This window comes from Aphelocoma coerulescens, chromosome 13 (genome assembly GCF_041296385.1).
Source record: "Aphelocoma coerulescens isolate FSJ_1873_10779 chromosome 13, UR_Acoe_1.0, whole genome shotgun sequence".
NCBI classification, from domain to species: domain Eukaryota; kingdom Metazoa; phylum Chordata; class Aves; order Passeriformes; family Corvidae; genus Aphelocoma; species Aphelocoma coerulescens.
Genome location: NC_091027.1, coordinates 17,030,517 through 17,046,643, shown reverse-complemented (window position 1 = coordinate 17,046,643; position 16,127 = coordinate 17,030,517). Strand labels below are relative to the sequence as shown.

The following is a 16,127-nucleotide window of genomic DNA, read 5'->3' as shown; positions in this document are numbered from 1 at the left end:
TCACCAGGCTATCAACATCGCTCTAGTTGGCATTTCTGCCCTCTCATGCATCAACTCAGCTTGTTTCAGCTGCAAATGTGAGGGTGCACTCAATCCCATTGTGTATGAAAATACGAAATAGTGCCAGTCCCAGTACAGGTCACAGGTACACCACACCTTACTGGTTTCCTCTTGGACATTAAGCCATTGACTATAATTCCATCGAGGTGACCATGCAACCAGTATTTCACCTATCCAAGAGTCTCCAGATGAGTGGCCACCAGGTTCTGGGCGACCGTGTGGGAAACACCCTGCACATATCCTCCCACTGGCCCCTACTCTGTTCATGAAAACATGGCTGGTGGCCACTCTACCCAGTGAGGACTACAGCAGAAGTCATGTTGTATTCTTTTGTTATGGACAAGTGTGCCTGGGTGACCACACATACGATTATGAAACCTTTCCTTTTATAGCTGTAAATACCATAGGTGTGTATGTGCACTGCACCTGCAACTCCACTGGGACAGTTGGAACAGATGTCACCTTCCACATAAAACCAGACACCCTGAGGCTGATCTCATGACAACAAGCAATGCAAATTTAGAAACACAGATAAATTAGCAGATCAGGTGCAACATTTCTTAGGCTCCACTCATTGAGCAGAAGCAGCCCAACCTTCATGGTATTCCATCAGGCACACACTTCAGTTAACTATGATATACAACAAGAAGGGAAATTGTCATCTGTTCTTCTATACCTCCCCTGTGTTCTCTCCAAACCTACACAGCTGTTGAGTTCACTTCTGGCAAAATTTTCTGGCAAAATCACTTGTCAAGATGGGATAAAGCAATATGATTAAACAAAAAGGGAGGTTCATTCTGCCCTCCAGCATTCTCACAAGAAACTGAAGGATTCTAAAGGACATAAAAGATAAATGGTCAAAATAAAAGAGGAATGGTCATCCAACATAAATTGACTCATCAAACTCATGGCTTAGAGGAATTCTCCTCCCCTCTTCTATCACACACACAATTCCACAGAGATGCACAGGTCATGTTTACATCTATTCATCCAGACATTAAGAGAATTCAAAGACACCTTCACATCTCCTGCCTTTCACACCTGCTGTAGCAAGAGCAAGAAGCACTAGTACAATGCATTCCTAAAATACTGTAAACCTACATACACAGCAAACACAGAAAGTCTTCTTGCTCTTCACTGCATTGCTGAAATTCATCCCTGAGAGCACATGGAAGGGATTAATATCTCAACATACAAGTGTGTCCCTCAAGCCTTACTCTGGACTACATAGTAGAGGGTTGATTTTAAGTACTCATCACCTTTCAGAAAGTATTTTTTTCTGTGTAGCTTGCTCAGCTCCCACACATATGAAGCCATAAATTTAAAGACCTTTTCACAGGCCTCCTTCTCAAGCTCAGTCTTTTGAGAAATTACAACAGGTTCTATTTTAACTTCTGCTTCACATTCCACACACACAAAATTCTGTTCTAGGTGGCTGAAGTAAGTATTTGCTGCAAAACAACAATCACAATTTTAAAAGCAAAAGCATTGATCAGAAATGAAGAAAAAGACAAGGCTCTTACAGGAAACAAAGGCCTGAAAGAAAGTCTATTTACCCTTAGTAAGAAATTCTACATCATTGTGTCACAAGAAGGTACACATGGATAATGGATTATTAAGTTGTTCTACTCATGCATCATGGTTTTACATGTACAGTTATTGTGAAAAGATTTACTGCTGGAGAACTGTCATTGTCTTTCAGGACAGAGAAATCAGGATCATAGCAGAAATGGCACTTGTCTTGGCATCAGGCATGAAATCAAACAATTTCTCAGCCAAAGCCACAATGACCCACCTATTTTCCTGGTTCAAAGGCAGCCTCTCACCCTCCTTGCTCTGCTTTTACAGCCTTTAGTGAGACCTTTGACATATAACCACAAGCTTGGTATATGTCAGACATGGGGGAAAGAGAATTTAATTCTGTCCCATTTTAAGGAAGTATAAATTTATCAAAGTGCTTAACATTTAGTGATGTCCACCTTCAAGGGATGGATAAGAATTTCTCTTCCATCCTGCTAATGATCAGACTTTGGTGTTTGCAGGATTGTTTTTTGGTGCTCGCAGGATTGCCAGTCATAATGAGGACTAGCAATTCTCCTTAAAAAATAAACTCCACAACTCTGAAAAATCCACCCCCAAGATGTACAACAAAGAAATCTACTCTGTAACAAGTAGACGGGAGGCTCACACAGGAGCTCAGACCATAGACCCCAGACAAAGGCATTTCTTTGACTGTGGAAAAAAGGAAAAAGCCTGGAACCACAGCTGTGGGCCTCATGTAACAACTAGGACAAACTGAACTTTTATACATTCCTTTTAGTCACTTCAAACTATATCATAGTTAACTCTTCCACCTGTTCTGTCTTGGGACAGAGGGAGCTCTTCTCCTTGTCCAAGCATCACATAACAGGAAAGTTAAAATTGCACACACAACTGCTCAGATCCCAACCATCACAACATGAATCCATGCACAAAGACTATTATGTTCATCCTATTAATATGAACCAATGTAAAATGTTTGAAGGGATGTAAGCAATCAGCAGCTCTGTCAAAGACCCAGTTGTCAAAACATCATCTCAAACACACCACCATCCTTCTTCAGCACATGGGCTCTTCGGAAGCTGTGTGACTCTACCACTCTTAATGTAAAATGTGCTGAACCCACAGCTTGGCCGTTTGAGTCCAAACCATGCAATATGGAAAAGCAAGAAGCCTTCAGACTCATTTTCAGAAGGCCAGCAATAAATTCTGGGAATCGATAAAACACATGCCATGTCTCCTCCTACAAAGCACCCCAAATTCTCTCCTCAAACCCTTCACAGCTCACATGGTTATCACAGGTCTTCACAACTGGCAGAGAGACATCACCAAAAGAAATGTTACACAAACCATTTCTCCTTACCATGGATAATATTTGATATCTCACTTGTGCATGTGACAAGCAAGAGCACTTCTTACAGAGGCATTTTAAGGAAACACTTCGGGAAAGTCTTTCTCTTTCCAGCTGTAAACATGAAAGGCAGGTACAGAGCAGCCAGGCAAATGCAACAGATCTGATCTTTCACACACTATCGGAGAGATAAAACCACCTCCAGACCATCAAAAGAGCAAGGCAGGAAGTGAAAACCTGCAGAAAGAAAGGGATCACAACACACTCTTCTAGATCATGTAACTAAGTGTAGGTAATTCATTCAGATATTTAGTATGTAGTGAACACACAGCTTGTTCTTCCCAAAGTTTCCATATGGTACTTGCTAGAAGTACGTGACTAAGCTGTGAAGTTACAAAATTATGACGATATGCAAACAGATACAAAGAACCTCCCAGGGCTTTCCATACACATGGAATAACATGTCTTCTAGCCAAATATTTGGGGAACGAAAACCTCACATTTCAGATAGGCACTGAACAAGGAAAGGAGGAAAATATTCCTTTGTGTACTTTAACAGACCCTCATGCACAACTCCCAAGACTTGCATTACAATCCTTTACAAAATCCATGGTATTCCCTGACCCTCATAATTTGCAAACACTTGGCACCACGGGCCAGTCTCCCAGATCATTTCTCTTCAACGTGCCACAAAATCTCACTACAAACTTTACATAAATATTTACGTATCTAGGAGGACACATAACTCTTGTCACTGCTGTTCCGTAAAGAAACCTCAAAGTTCTAAACTTACGAGAGCTGTGGACCTCAGGAGAGACTCTGTCTGTATATCTCCATACAATCTTCACCTCCCTGTACCTCCTCTAGCTCATTGGATATATCACCTCTCACCCGACAATAGATTTTGTCACAGCATGTATTTTAAAACCAGGAGCTATACTGTCCTTTTTCAGCATTACTTGATAAAAACAGACAGACCCAAAAGAAGGAGCCTCAAACTACCAACAGCCTCTCTGAACACATTTTAAACTGAGCATCGCAACCACATCCACTTCATTGCAAAAAGAGGCCTCAGAGTTCAGCGTGTCGCTGAACGAGGCCTCGCCTTCCTTGTCAGCAATTGCAGAAAACAGAACAAGGATGAAAAGAGCGGAGAAATAAGAGACGAAAGCATCACGAAACAAAATGGTATGGGGCACTCACCGGGAGAGCGGCTGGGTCCGCCGGTTGGCCGCCGGCAGGGTCCTCCTCCCCGAGCAGCGGTGCGGGCTCGTCGGGCGGCGGCCGGGCCGGCAGGGTGTCGCAGCAGCTGCCGCCCGAGAAGCGCAGCTGGCTCTTGCGCGAGTCGGCCGTGAGCGACACCTCGTGCGAGTAGGACTGCAGGAAGGCGCGCACGCCGTCGATGCCCACGAAGTGCGAGACCGGCACGCCGCGCAAGACGCCGCTGTCGGCCGCCAGCAGCTGCTCGCGGCGCCAGCGGCGCAGGCGCAGCGCCAGCAGCAGCAGCAGGAAGGCGACGAACAGGCAGGACACGGCGGCCACGGCCAGCACGAGCCAGCGCGTCAGGCTGCCGGCCGGCTCGCCCGGCGCCGCCGCCTCGGCCGCGCTGCCCAGCTCGGCCAGCAGCTCGGCCACGCTCTCGGCCAGCACCACGCTCAGCGTGGCCGTGGCCGACAGCGCCGGCCGCCCGTGGTCCTTCACCACCACCACCAGGCTCTGCCGCGCCGCGTCGCGGGCCAGCGGGAAGCGCGCCGTGCGCACCTCGCCGCTGTGCAGCCCCACGCGGAACAGCCCCGGCTCCGTCGCCTTGGCCAGCTCGTAGGACAGCCACGCGTTCTGCCCCGCGTCCGCGTCCACCGCCACCACCTTGGCCACCAGCGCGCCGGGCTCCGACGAGCGCGGCGCCAGCTCCACGCCCGACCAGCCCCCGCCCGACGCCGCGGGCGGAGCCGCGGGCGGGTACAGCACCTGCGGCGCGTTGTCGTTCTCGTCCACGATCAGCAGCCGCACCGACACGTTGCTGCTCAGCGCCGGCGCGCCGCCGTCCTCCGCACGCACCCACAGCTCCAGCTCGCGCACCTCCTCGTAGTCGAAGGAGCGCAGCGCGTACAGCGCGCCCGTCTCCGCCTGCACCGACACGTACGACGACAGCGGCGCGCCCCGCACCCGCCCCTCCCACAGCCGGTACCGCACGCGCGCGTTCTGCCCCCAGTCCGCGTCCGTCGCGCGCACCGTCAGCACCAGCGCGCCCGCCGCGTTGTTCTCCGCCAGCCGCGCGCTGTAGCGCTCCTGCGCGAACACCGGCGCGTTGTCGTTCACGTCCAGCACCCGCAGCGCCAGCACCGCGCTGCTCTGCAGCGCCGGCGACCCGCCGTCGGCCGCCCGCACCGTCACGTTGTACTCCGACACCTGCTCCCGGTCCAGCTCTCTCGCTGTCACTACACGGTAATAGTCCTCAAAAGATTTCTCCAGCCGGAACGGGACGTCCCTGTCTAGAGAGCAGCGCACCTCGCCATTAGCCCCCGAGTCGCGGTCCTGCACGTGCAGCAGGGCGATAACAGACCCTGGCGGGGCGCCCTCAGAGATCTCGTTCAGAGCCGATCGTACCGAAATCTCTGGCGCATTGTCGTTGACGTCTGTCAAGGTGATCACGACTTTTGCCGTATCAGAGAGCTCTCCTCCGTCATGTGCCTGCACTTTCAGTTCATGGGAGGAGATTTCCTCGAAATCCAAGTTTTCCTTAACAGTTATTTCTCCTGTCTCAGAGTCCACGTAAAAAAGTTCGGACCTTCGGTCTGAAATTGTATGGAAGCTGTATTTCACCTGCCCGTTCAGACCCTCGTCGGCGTCCGTGGCAATAACGGTGATGAGGACAGAGCCCACGGGCACGTCCTCGGGCACACGCACCGTGTACTCCGCCTGGCTGAACACGGGCGCGTTGTCATTCGCGTCCAGCACTGTCACACGGATCCGAGCCGTGCCCGTCCGTGCCGGATCGCCGCCGTCGATCGCCCTCAGCACCAGCTCGTGAAACGCCGCCTCCTCCCGGTCCAGCGCCTTGGCCAGCACCAGCTCGGGACGCTGATCGCCGCCGGGGCCCGCCTGCACGGCCAGCGAGAAGTGCTCGTCGCCGCTCAGCTCGTAGCTCTGCAGAGAATTCCGACCCATGTCAGGATCGTGAGCCTCGGCCAGGGGAAACCGCGACCCCGGGGCTGTCATCTCGCTAAGTCTCAATTCTTTTTCTGCCTGTCGAAAGCTGGGGGCGTTGTCGTTAATATCTGTGATTTCCACTACAATTCCATATACCTGCATCTCTCCCGCCACTATCAGCTCACAGCGCAGCACGCATTTCTCCACCAGCCGGCACAGCTGCTCTCTGTCGATCCTCTCTGCCGTCACTAAATGTCCCGTCTTCCCATGCAGAGTGAAATACTGCATCGTGCTTTTGGAGACAACGTGGATGTCGCGATCGCTGATCTCCGGCAGCTGCAGCCCCAGGTCTTTGACTAAGTCGCCCACGAACGAGCCCTTGGGCATCTCCTCGGGCACCGAGTAGCGCAGCTGCCCCCACGCCGCCTCCCACGCTGCCAGCAGGACGGCCCAGAGCAGAGCTCGCTGCCGCCGGCCCCAGCGCCTCCCCGCCGCGCACATCTCCGCCGCGGCACCGCCGGCAGCGCAGCACCGCAACACCGTCGGGAGCCGTCCGCCGCCGCTCACCGATCTGGCTCACGGTGTAGCTCCGGCGCTCTGGTCCCGGCCGCTGCTGCCAGGCTCTTCCGTTCCCCTTCAGCACGTCTCCGCACTGTGGGGACGATCGCAGACCACTTCGCTGCCGACTCACACACCGGGAGAGCCAACAAGCCGGGCCGCAGCGGGCGGGGCTGCAGCGCTCCGAGCTTCCTCTCGCTCCTCTCGGTCAACAGCGGCGCCCGCAGCCTCCTGCCCGCACTGCACGCAGTGTAATGTAATGTTCTTTTAGTAAGGCATAGGGGGTATTGCGAGACTTTACACAGTAGTCCAAATGCAGCACTTTCATCACAAATATTTGTAAAAGTAATGATTGAATTACCGGCGCAAGGGTGGCTAAAGAAAACCGTCTCTGATATACAACTGCAGGTTACTTCAGCACTCTTCACCCACTCTATCAACAACTCCTGGGAGGCAGGAAAGCACCGGTAACGAACCTGTTCTGTTTACAGATAATTACATCCAATCAAGTCGTTTTATAATCCCAGGGAGAGGCTTTCATTTTGTCAGAAATCAAGGTGTAAAGGGCTGACGTTTGTTAGCTAAACCTTGTTCTAATTATTGTGTTTTCATGCAGCTATGGCACATTTTCAACAAAACACTTTAAGACAGGGGGAAAAGAGAAGTACAGCCGCAGACCTTACACTGGTGACTCTCGATAAATTTTCAAGTATACCTGATTCAGGTGCCTAAACTGTCATTTGGCGACTCTCCTTCACATTTGATATATATCTTTGGATCTTAGAGCCTTATCCTTTTAAACAGACCTATGTAATAAATAGTGGGGGAAAAAAAACCCAAAAAACTAAGAGAACGAATTCTGTATACAAAGTCCAAACACCTCTCATTTTGTAAAAAGATAAGAAAGAGTTGCTGGAACAAAAAATCCGATTTTTTTTTTTCCCATTTGAGACCTAAATCTTCATCTACACTTGTGTATGAAGGAAATATTACGAACGTTAAAAAAAAAGAAAGGAAAAAAGAAAAAAAGAAAAAGAAAAAAAAGGGAAAAGAAAAAAAGAAAAAAAAAGAAAGAAAAAGAAAAAAAAAAAAAGAAAAAGAGGGAACTACCAGCCAGGATGGAAAAAGAAAGTTAGCAAAATTAACTCGTCCTGCTACTGGTACCATTACTGACATTTCTGCAACAACATTCACGCAAAAAATGAGTGAGGGTCTTCTTTTACTCAGGATGGAGAACCTGTCACTTTTCTATCCATGAAGTACAGAAACGAGTCCTTTTGGAGTCCAAGACCGAAAAAGCGGTAATCGAGGGGTATGTGGCCAGTTTTAACCAGGTCCCAGAAAAGAGTTTCAGGATAAACCAATCATTAAGGAAAAATCTGCAACAGCTAGTATCTGCATTATTTCCCCAATTCCTTCATGAAGAACCGGAGAATCTCCTGCACAGTAATGAATCCCCTTCGCAGTTACTAATTAACACGATTTTAGTCAACGCAAGAGATGCAGACAAAACCTCCTAGATTAATCTGAAGCTGTGATCACCGCAGAACCAAGTGCTACGGCTAACTGCCTGTTCTTAGAGAAAGATATAACCCCGTTCTTTCATTCCTTCTCGGAGACACGGACCAGCCTTTCCCACCTACACTAACCGGAGAAAGGAAAGGAAAAAGAGTGCAACGGTTCGGAGAGGTTCAGGGAAAACAGCAGGAACTCGCGGCTTTACAGACCTGAGGTGCGTCGGGGTCGGCGGGCGGCTCTCCCACGACGGCGCTGCTGCTGTTCGGGCTCGGCTTCTCGCAGGAATCCCCGCCCAGAAGCTCCTCCGCAGACAGGATGGGCACCGGCGGCGGCGGCCAAGCGGCCTCGGGCACGGCGCGCGCCGGCGCCGCCACGCACAGGTTGTAGGAGTAGGGCAAGGTGCCCTCGCAGAAGTCGGCCGGGAAGGCGGCGCCGGCCACCGAGAAGCGCTGCGCGCCCAGGCAGCGCAGCACGGCGGGCGGCCCGGCCCGCCGCAGCCGCGCCAGCACGGCCAGCGCCACGCTCAGCACCAAGAGCGCCGACAGCAGCGCCAGCGCCAGCACCAGGTAGAACTGCAGCTCGCCCGCCGGCGCCTCGGCGCCCGCCGCCCGCTCGCTCAGCTCCGGCAGCGCCTCCTGCAAGCTCTCGGCCAGCACCACGTGCAGCGTGGCCGTGGCCGACAGCGCCGGCTGCCCGTGGTCCTTCACCACGGCCACCACGCGCTGCTTGGCCGCGTCCCTCTCGGACACGGCGCGCGCCGTGCGCACCTCGCCGCTGTGCAGCCCCACGCGGAACAGCGCCGGCTCCGACGCCTGCACCAGCTCGTACGACAGCCACGCGTTACGCCCCGCGTCCGCGTCCACCGCCACCACCTTGGCCACCAGGTAGCCGGCCTCGGCCGAGCGCGGAACCACCTCGAACGCCGCCGCCGCCGCCGCCGGGGCCGCGCCTCCCGCCGCCGCGCCACCCGCCCCCGCCGCCGGCCACAGCACCCTCGGCGCGTTGTCGTTGCGGTCCAGCACGAACACGCGCACCGTGGCCGTCGAGCTGCGCGCCGGCGAGCCGCCGTCCTGCGCCCGCACCGCCACCGCGAACTCGCGGCACTGCTCGTAGTCCAAGGAGCGCTGCGCGTACAGCGCGCCGCTCCGCGCCTCCACCGACACCAGCGCCGCCGCGCCCGCCGCGCCCGCGCTGCCGCCCGCCAGCCAGTAGCTCACGCGCCCGTTGGCGCCCGCGTCCGCGTCCCGCGCCTGCACGCGCACCACCAGCGCGCCCGCCGCGTTGTTCTCCGACACGTACGCGCTGTACGCCGCCTCCTCGAACACCGGCGCGTTGTCGTTCACGTCCGACACCTCCAGCACCAGCTCCGTGCTGCTCCGCAGCGCCGGCCTGCCACGGTCTACGGCAGTGATGGTGATATTGTAAGCGGAGACATTTTCTCTGTCCAGGGGCCAGGCTATTATTAGTTTGTATGTGTTCTCTGATGAAGGTTCTAATTTGAAAGGCAAATTTCCGTCCATTTTACAGCTCACTTCTCCATTTTCTCCCGCATCTCTGTCACGGACATTAATCACAGCTACAACTGTGCTCGGGACTGAGTCCTCCGGTATCGGGTTCAAGATAGGCAGGAGGGAAAGGGTTGGCGCATTGTCGTTTACGTCTATAATGTCTATGTGCACTTTGGCGTGTGCGGTGAGCCCACCCCCATCCTTGCCTTCCACAGTCGCTTCGTAATATTTCCTTTCTTCATAATCTAAGGGTCCTGAAACCTTCACGTCCCCTGTCCTGGGGTCCAAAGTGAAGACCTGGCGGACACTTTTTGCTATGTCGCTGAAGGAGTAGGTAATTTCTGCATTTGTACCTTCGTCATTGTCAGTAGCTTTCACCTGAAAAGCTAAGGAGCCTTCTGGCAGGTTTTCCATCAGTCGAACCTTGTAGATTTCTTTCGTGAATACTGGTGGGTTGTCATTTGCGTCGGTCACGTTAATCTTAATCTGGGCTGTCCCGGATCGGACTGGATCCCCACCATCTACCGCTGTCAGTATCAAATGGTGATTTCTCTGTTTTTCTCGATCTAAGAATTTCTCCAGTACCAGCTCCGCGTGCTTCGTCCCATCAGGGCTCTCCCTCACTAAGAGGGAGAAGAGTGGGTTGGGGGTAAGTTCGTAGTTCTGTAAAGAGTTCGCCCCAATGTCGGGGTCTCTGCCACTGCCCAGTGGGAACCTGGTACCAGGAGGCGTCGACTCGATTATTTCTATGGTAACAAATTCTCTGTCAAACTGTGGCGCATTGTCATTAATATCCTGGATAGTAACACTCACATGAAATATGTCAAAAGGGTTTTCCACGACTGCCTCCAAGATGAGGACACAGGGTGACACGCCCCCGCAGATGCTCTCTCGGTCTATCCTGTCGTTTACACGCAGATTTGTATTATCTTCCTCGAGAGTGAAGTATTGCTTTTCGTCACCAGCAACTATCCGCAGCTTGCGCGCCGGCAGCTCGTCCGCGCTGAGCCCCAGGTCCCGCGCCAGCGGCCCCACGAGCGAGCCCCTGCCCAGCTCCTCGGCGATGGAGTAGCGGAGCCGCTCCGCCGCCGCCCGGCCCCACAGGCACAGCAGCACTGCCAGCAACGCGACCCGGCCAGCGCCTGCCCAGCCCTGCGCTGCCAATCTGACCTCCATTCCCTGCTTTCCTGAAGGGTATTCTCCGGACGATTTAAAATTAGGATTTCCGGGTAGCTAAACCAGTATCCGAAAGAAATAAATATATGAAATCCCTGTTGCCGGTCGGAGGACGGGCTGAGCCGAGCTGCTCCTGCTTTTCTCTCTGCTCTGCGCAGTGCAGAGCAGCGCTACGCGGGCGCCGGGGCGGAGCCGACGGCGGAGCAGCTTCTCCGCCTTGGCCAACAGTGACACCCTGAGTCCTTGTCTGAGAACCGCAGCGTCCAAGAGAAAGAATAGCCTGAAGGTCCTGCTCTGCACTCCTTTGAATCGGGAAGGACTGGAAAATACAGATGTTGTCAGGAGCGAAAAACAGAAAACCTCTATCAGTACTGAAACCTTGCATCAGTAAGGTTCGACAGATCCTCCTCCATTTCTTGAGGGATGTGGGGCAGGACCTTGATCTCTACCACGCTGTGATCTTACTGATCTCCTGGGTGGGACACTCCGTGTCCCCGCTGCCATCATCTCGCCTCCGTGAGGGAAAAGGCAGGGCGGATCGAACGCTGAAACACTGCTCGTGGGTAGCAGGTTTATTTACGATAGCTGAGAGATCCCTAACTAACACTAAGCTTTCCATCTTTGAACGGTGGCCGTTGATGGACAAGCCGAGCCGGGAATCCCAGGTGCTGAGAACACCACAGCGGTCACATCAGACCTGATCCCATCTCTTTTGACATTTAAAGCTCATCTCATCAGTACCCATACAACCCAACCCCGATTTTTTTTGTGTGTGTGTCCCACAAACCACTCCCTGATATCCTAAACAGGCCAATACTGTAGCTGGTCTCAGGCATTAAAGAACATTTCCTGGGAAATGTTGACGGCAGTCATGGTTGTTTGAACAACCAAGAGTAAGCAGACAGATTCCTTGCAAAAAGCCGTTTTATCTTACCTGTAAGTTAGAACCTCGTGTCTCTTATAGTAAAAAACCCCAAACCCACAAACAAAAAAATAACAACAAAAACCCTAAAGGAAGTCTGTATTATCACAGCCCCTTATGCAGAAGGCCAGGGGAGGTTAGAAAACTCTCCACTCTGTCTATTCGGTGGAGTTGCTCTTGCAGATGCTCCAATCCTGGGCCTCTGAGATGCCAATGTCAAGACCTCCTCCCCTTCGCAGTAACATCTCATTAGAAAATATGTTTTCCTGCTAGCTCTGGCAGTTAATCCAGTGAAAGCTAATTCCTTTCCCTCCAGCTGCACCTACACACAACTTACGGTAACAAATTAATGACCTGTCAGAACAAGACATGGATTTGAATTTGTAATGTTCCAGAAGCCACACAAGACTGTGAGCATCTCCACACGATGTCGAGAGATGGATGCGGTTGTTTACATGGGGACAGGGGAACTCTGTCGAAACATGTTGCAGTCAATTCACTGCCTCCTATACGGCCAGAATTGCCTGTAACAACCCAGACACGCATTTTCATGCATCACACACAGAAACACTGTCCAAAGTCGTGTTTTCAAGATTAACTCGCATTCCAAAATTACTACAATATAAAAAGTGGTGAATGGTACTTTGCGTTTAAGTATTTTTTCGTCTATATTCTAATAAATATACTCCATTTCGATGACTATACCTGTACAGTAATCGACAACTACATTTGTATCGAATCCAAAGGTTAAGTCAGAAAGCCCAACAGTGGGAAAAAACTCGATCAGAGGAATTTGTCACCATTTAATATGAATCTCTTAGTAGAAATTCTAATGCTCTTAAGTGGGATTGATTAACTCGTTTGTTGAAGGCAGATATGGAAGAAATCTGGGACTTCAAGGTGTCAGCTTTCAAGCTACAAGATCCCCGAATTCTACCGGAATTTGAGAGTTGATAGAGGGGATTACAATGAAGTGATGGGTAGCGGGTATTAGCAAGTATTTAAACAATTTCAAAGAACGGTGTAAAGAAGACCAAGAGAATGAGTTCTCCTTGTGAAGTTGCACATACAACAGAACCTTCCAGCCTTGGGGAAAGCTAGATAAAAAGAGCTCTGTCAAGCGGTAGAGAACATGGCACATAAAACACACAAGGCAGATTCAGCACGCATTCAGGAGATGACATTCATGAGCAGGTGACTATCTTAAAACTTGGTTTCCAAGACTGTGAACCATGCACTGTGAAAAGTCTATGGCTATCTGAAGGAACCTAAACACGGCGTCCACTAAATAAAGTTTAAAAATTAACGTACCTGAAAGGCAACGTGCCCAACGCTTTCGGAAACTTGATCTCCTGAAGGGACAAGATCACCCGAAGCTTCTTCTGGTGGTCGGGCCGGCAGGGTGTCGCAGCAGCTGGCGCCCGAGAAGCGCAGCTGGCTCTTGCGCGAGTCGGCCGTGAGCGACACCTCGTGCGAGTAGGACTGCAGGAAGGCGCGCACGCCGTCGATGCCCACGAAGTGCGAGACCGGCACGCCGCGCAAGACGCCGCTGTCGGCCGCCAGCAGCTGCTCGCGGCGCCAGCGGCGCAGGCGCAGCGCCAGCAGCAGCAGCAGGAAGGCGACGAACAGGCAGGACACGGCGGCCACGGCCAGCACGAGCCAGCGCGTCAGGCTGCCGGCCGGCTCGCCCGGCGCCGCCGCCTCGGCCGCGCTGCCCAGCTCGGCCAGCAGCTCGGCCACGCTCTCGGCCAGCACCACGCTCAGCGTGGCCGTGGCCGACAGCGCCGGCCGCCCGTGGTCCTTCACCACCACCACCAGGCTCTGCCGCGCCGCGTCGCGGGCCAGCGGGAAGCGCGCCGTGCGCACCTCGCCGCTGTGCAGCCCCACGCGGAACAGCCCCGGCTCCGTCGCCTTGGCCAGCTCGTAGGACAGCCACGCGTTCTGCCCCGCGTCCGCGTCCACCGCCACCACCTTGGCCACCAGCGCGCCGGGCTCCGACGAGCGCGGCGCCAGCTCCACGCCCGACCAGCCCCCGCCCGACGCCACGGGCGGAGCCGCGGGCGGGTACAGCACCTGCGGCGCGTTGTCGTTCTCGTCCACGATCAGCAGCCGCACCGACACGTTGCTGCTCAGCGCCGGCGCGCCGCCGTCCTCCGCACGCACCCACAGCTCCAGCTCGCGCACCTCCTCGTAGTCGAAGGAGCGCAGCGCGTACAGCGCGCCCGTCTCCGCCTGCACCGACACGTACGACGACAGCGGCGCGCCCCGCACCCGCCCCTCCGACAGCCGGTACCGCACGCGCGCGTTCTGCCCCCAGTCCGCGTCCGTCGCGCGCACCGTCAGCACCAGCGCGCCCGCCGCGTTGTTCTCCGCCAGCCGCGCGCTGTAGCGCTCCTGCGCGAACACCGGCGCGTTGTCGTTCACGTCCAGCACCCGCAGCGCCAGCACCGCGCTGCTCTGCAGCGCCGGCGACCCGCCGTCGGCCGCCCGCACCGTCACGTTGTACTCCGACACCTGCTCCCGGTCCAGCTCTCTCGATGTCACCACGCTGTAGTAGCTGCCGTGCGAGCTCTGCAGCCGGAACGGGACGTCCCTGTCTAGAGAGCAGCGCACCTCGCCGCTTGCCTCCGAGTCAGGATCCTGCACGTGCAGCAGGGCTACCACGGTCCCCGGCGTGGCGTCCTCCGAGATCTCGTTCAGAGCCGACCGCACGGAAATCTCTGGCGCATTGTCGTTGACATCAGTGACGGTGATAACAACTTTTGCCGTATCAGAAAGCTCTCCTCCGTCATGTGCCTGCACCTCCAGTTCGTGGGAGGAGATTTTTTCGAAGTCCAAATGGTCTTTAACAGTTATTTCTCCTGTCTCAGAGTCAAGATAAAAAAGTTCTGAGGCTCGGTCTGAAATTTTATGAAAGCTGTATTTCACGTGTCCGTTCAGACCCTCGTCGGCGTCGGTGGCTGTGACAGTGACGAGGACAGAGCCCACGGGCACGTCCTCGGGCACACGCACCGTGTACTCCGCCTGGCTGAACACGGGCGCGTTGTCGTTCGCATCCACCACTGTCACACGGATCCGAGCCGTGCCCGTCCGTGCTGGATCGCCGCCGTCACTCGCCCTCAGCACCAGCTCGTGAAACGCCGCCTCCTCCCGGTCCAGCGCCTTGGCCAGCACCAGCTCGGGCCGCTGATCGCCGCCGGGGCCCGCCTGCACGGCCAGCGAGAAGTGCTCGTCGCCGCTCAGCTCGTAGCTCTGCAGAGAATTCCTTCCTGAATCTGCGTCTTGTGCTTCCCGGAGGGGGAACCGCGACCCGGGAGCAGTCATCTCGCTCACTCTCAATTCTTTTTCTGTCTCTCGAAATGTCGGGGCGTTGTCGTTAATGTCTTTTATTTCCACTTCGATTCCGTAAACCTTCATTTCCCCCTCCACTATCAGCTCACAGCGCAGCACGCATTGCTGCACACTCTCGCACAGCTTCTCTCTGTCGATCCTCTCCGCCGTCACTAAATGTCCCGTCTTCCCATGCAGAGCGAAATACTGCGTCCTACCCTCTGAGACAACGCGGACGCCGCGTTCGCTGATCTCCGGCAGCTGCAGCCCCAGGTCCTTGGCCACGTCGCCCACGAACGAGCCCTTGGGCATCTCCTCGGGCACCGAGTAGCGCAGCTGCCCCCACGCCGCCTCCCACGCTGCCAGCAGGACGGCCCAGAGCAGAGCTCGCTGCCGCCGGCCCCAGCGCCTCCCCGCCGCGCACATCTCCGCCGCGGCACCGCAACACCGCCGTCTTTTCCCCGCCTCCGACTACCGATCCGTCTCCCTGTTTAACTCAGATCCCGGCTCAGAGCTCCCGGCTGCTGCCGCCGGTCCTTCCGTCTGGTTGCCGCACTGCTCCGCACCGCGGGGACGCTCGCAGACCGCCCGCCGCCGAGCCTGACAGGGAACAACCGATCGAGCGGGTCCGCAGCGGGCGGGGCTGCAGCGCTCCGAGCTTCCTCTCGCTCCTCTCGGTCAACAGCGGCGCCCGCAGCCTCCTGCCCGCACTGCAGGCACCGAGCGCTGCCGAGCAATGCCCGCCCTGCCTTGCCCACGGGGACAGCACAGAGCCACGGAGCCATCAGGCCCCGTCCAGCGGAGACCTCCTGCTTCTGCTTTTCTCCAGTCCTTTGAGAAGCTGATCAAGACCGGTAAGAAGGCAGAGGCATCCTTGTGCTATTTCTGCCGCACAGGAAGATGTTTTTGTAATGGTGATACAATTTAAAATTCTCTTAACAAGCAGAAGTATTACTAGTCATATTCCATTAAATTTCCCCCACTAATTGCCTAGCTTTTTTCAGCAGTCATGGTT

General features: G+C 54.5%; 2 protein-coding genes and 1 pseudogene across 2 annotated transcripts; all 3 read right to left on the bottom strand.

Annotated features, from left to right (window-relative positions):
- Window positions 1–4,123: 4,123 nt before the first annotated feature.
- LOC138118375 (protocadherin gamma-A6 pseudogene) lies at window positions 4,124–6,601 on the bottom strand (annotated as a pseudogene).
- Window positions 6,602–8,349: 1,748 nt separating this feature from the next.
- LOC138118374 (protocadherin gamma-B5-like) lies at window positions 8,350–10,860 on the bottom strand. Its single transcript, XM_069029311.1, has one exon. The coding sequence runs from the start codon at window positions 10,858–10,860 to the stop codon at window positions 8,350–8,352; it is 2,511 nt and encodes an 836-aa protein (XP_068885412.1).
- A 445-nt stretch (window positions 10,861–11,305) lies between these two features.
- On the bottom strand, window positions 11,306–15,700 carry LOC138118373 (protocadherin gamma-A12-like). Its single transcript, XM_069029310.1, has 3 exons — window positions 13,094–15,700; window positions 12,120–12,136; window positions 11,306–11,528 (listed from the first exon to the last, which is right to left on the bottom strand). The coding sequence occupies exons 1-3, from the start codon at window positions 15,536–15,538 to the stop codon at window positions 11,306–11,308; spliced, it is 2,685 nt and encodes an 894-aa protein (XP_068885411.1). The 5' UTR covers window positions 15,539–15,700.
- Window positions 15,701–16,127: the final 427 nt, after the last annotated feature.

Excerpts from the sequence above, each read along its gene's own strand:
- LOC138118373 (XM_069029310.1), bottom strand. The coding sequence starts at position 15,538 with ATGTGCGCGGCGGGGAGGCGCTGGGGCCGGCGGCAGCGAGCTCTGCTC.
- LOC138118374 (XM_069029311.1), bottom strand. The coding sequence starts at position 10,860 with ATGGAGGTCAGATTGGCAGCGCAGGGCTGGGCAGGCGCTGGCCGGGTC.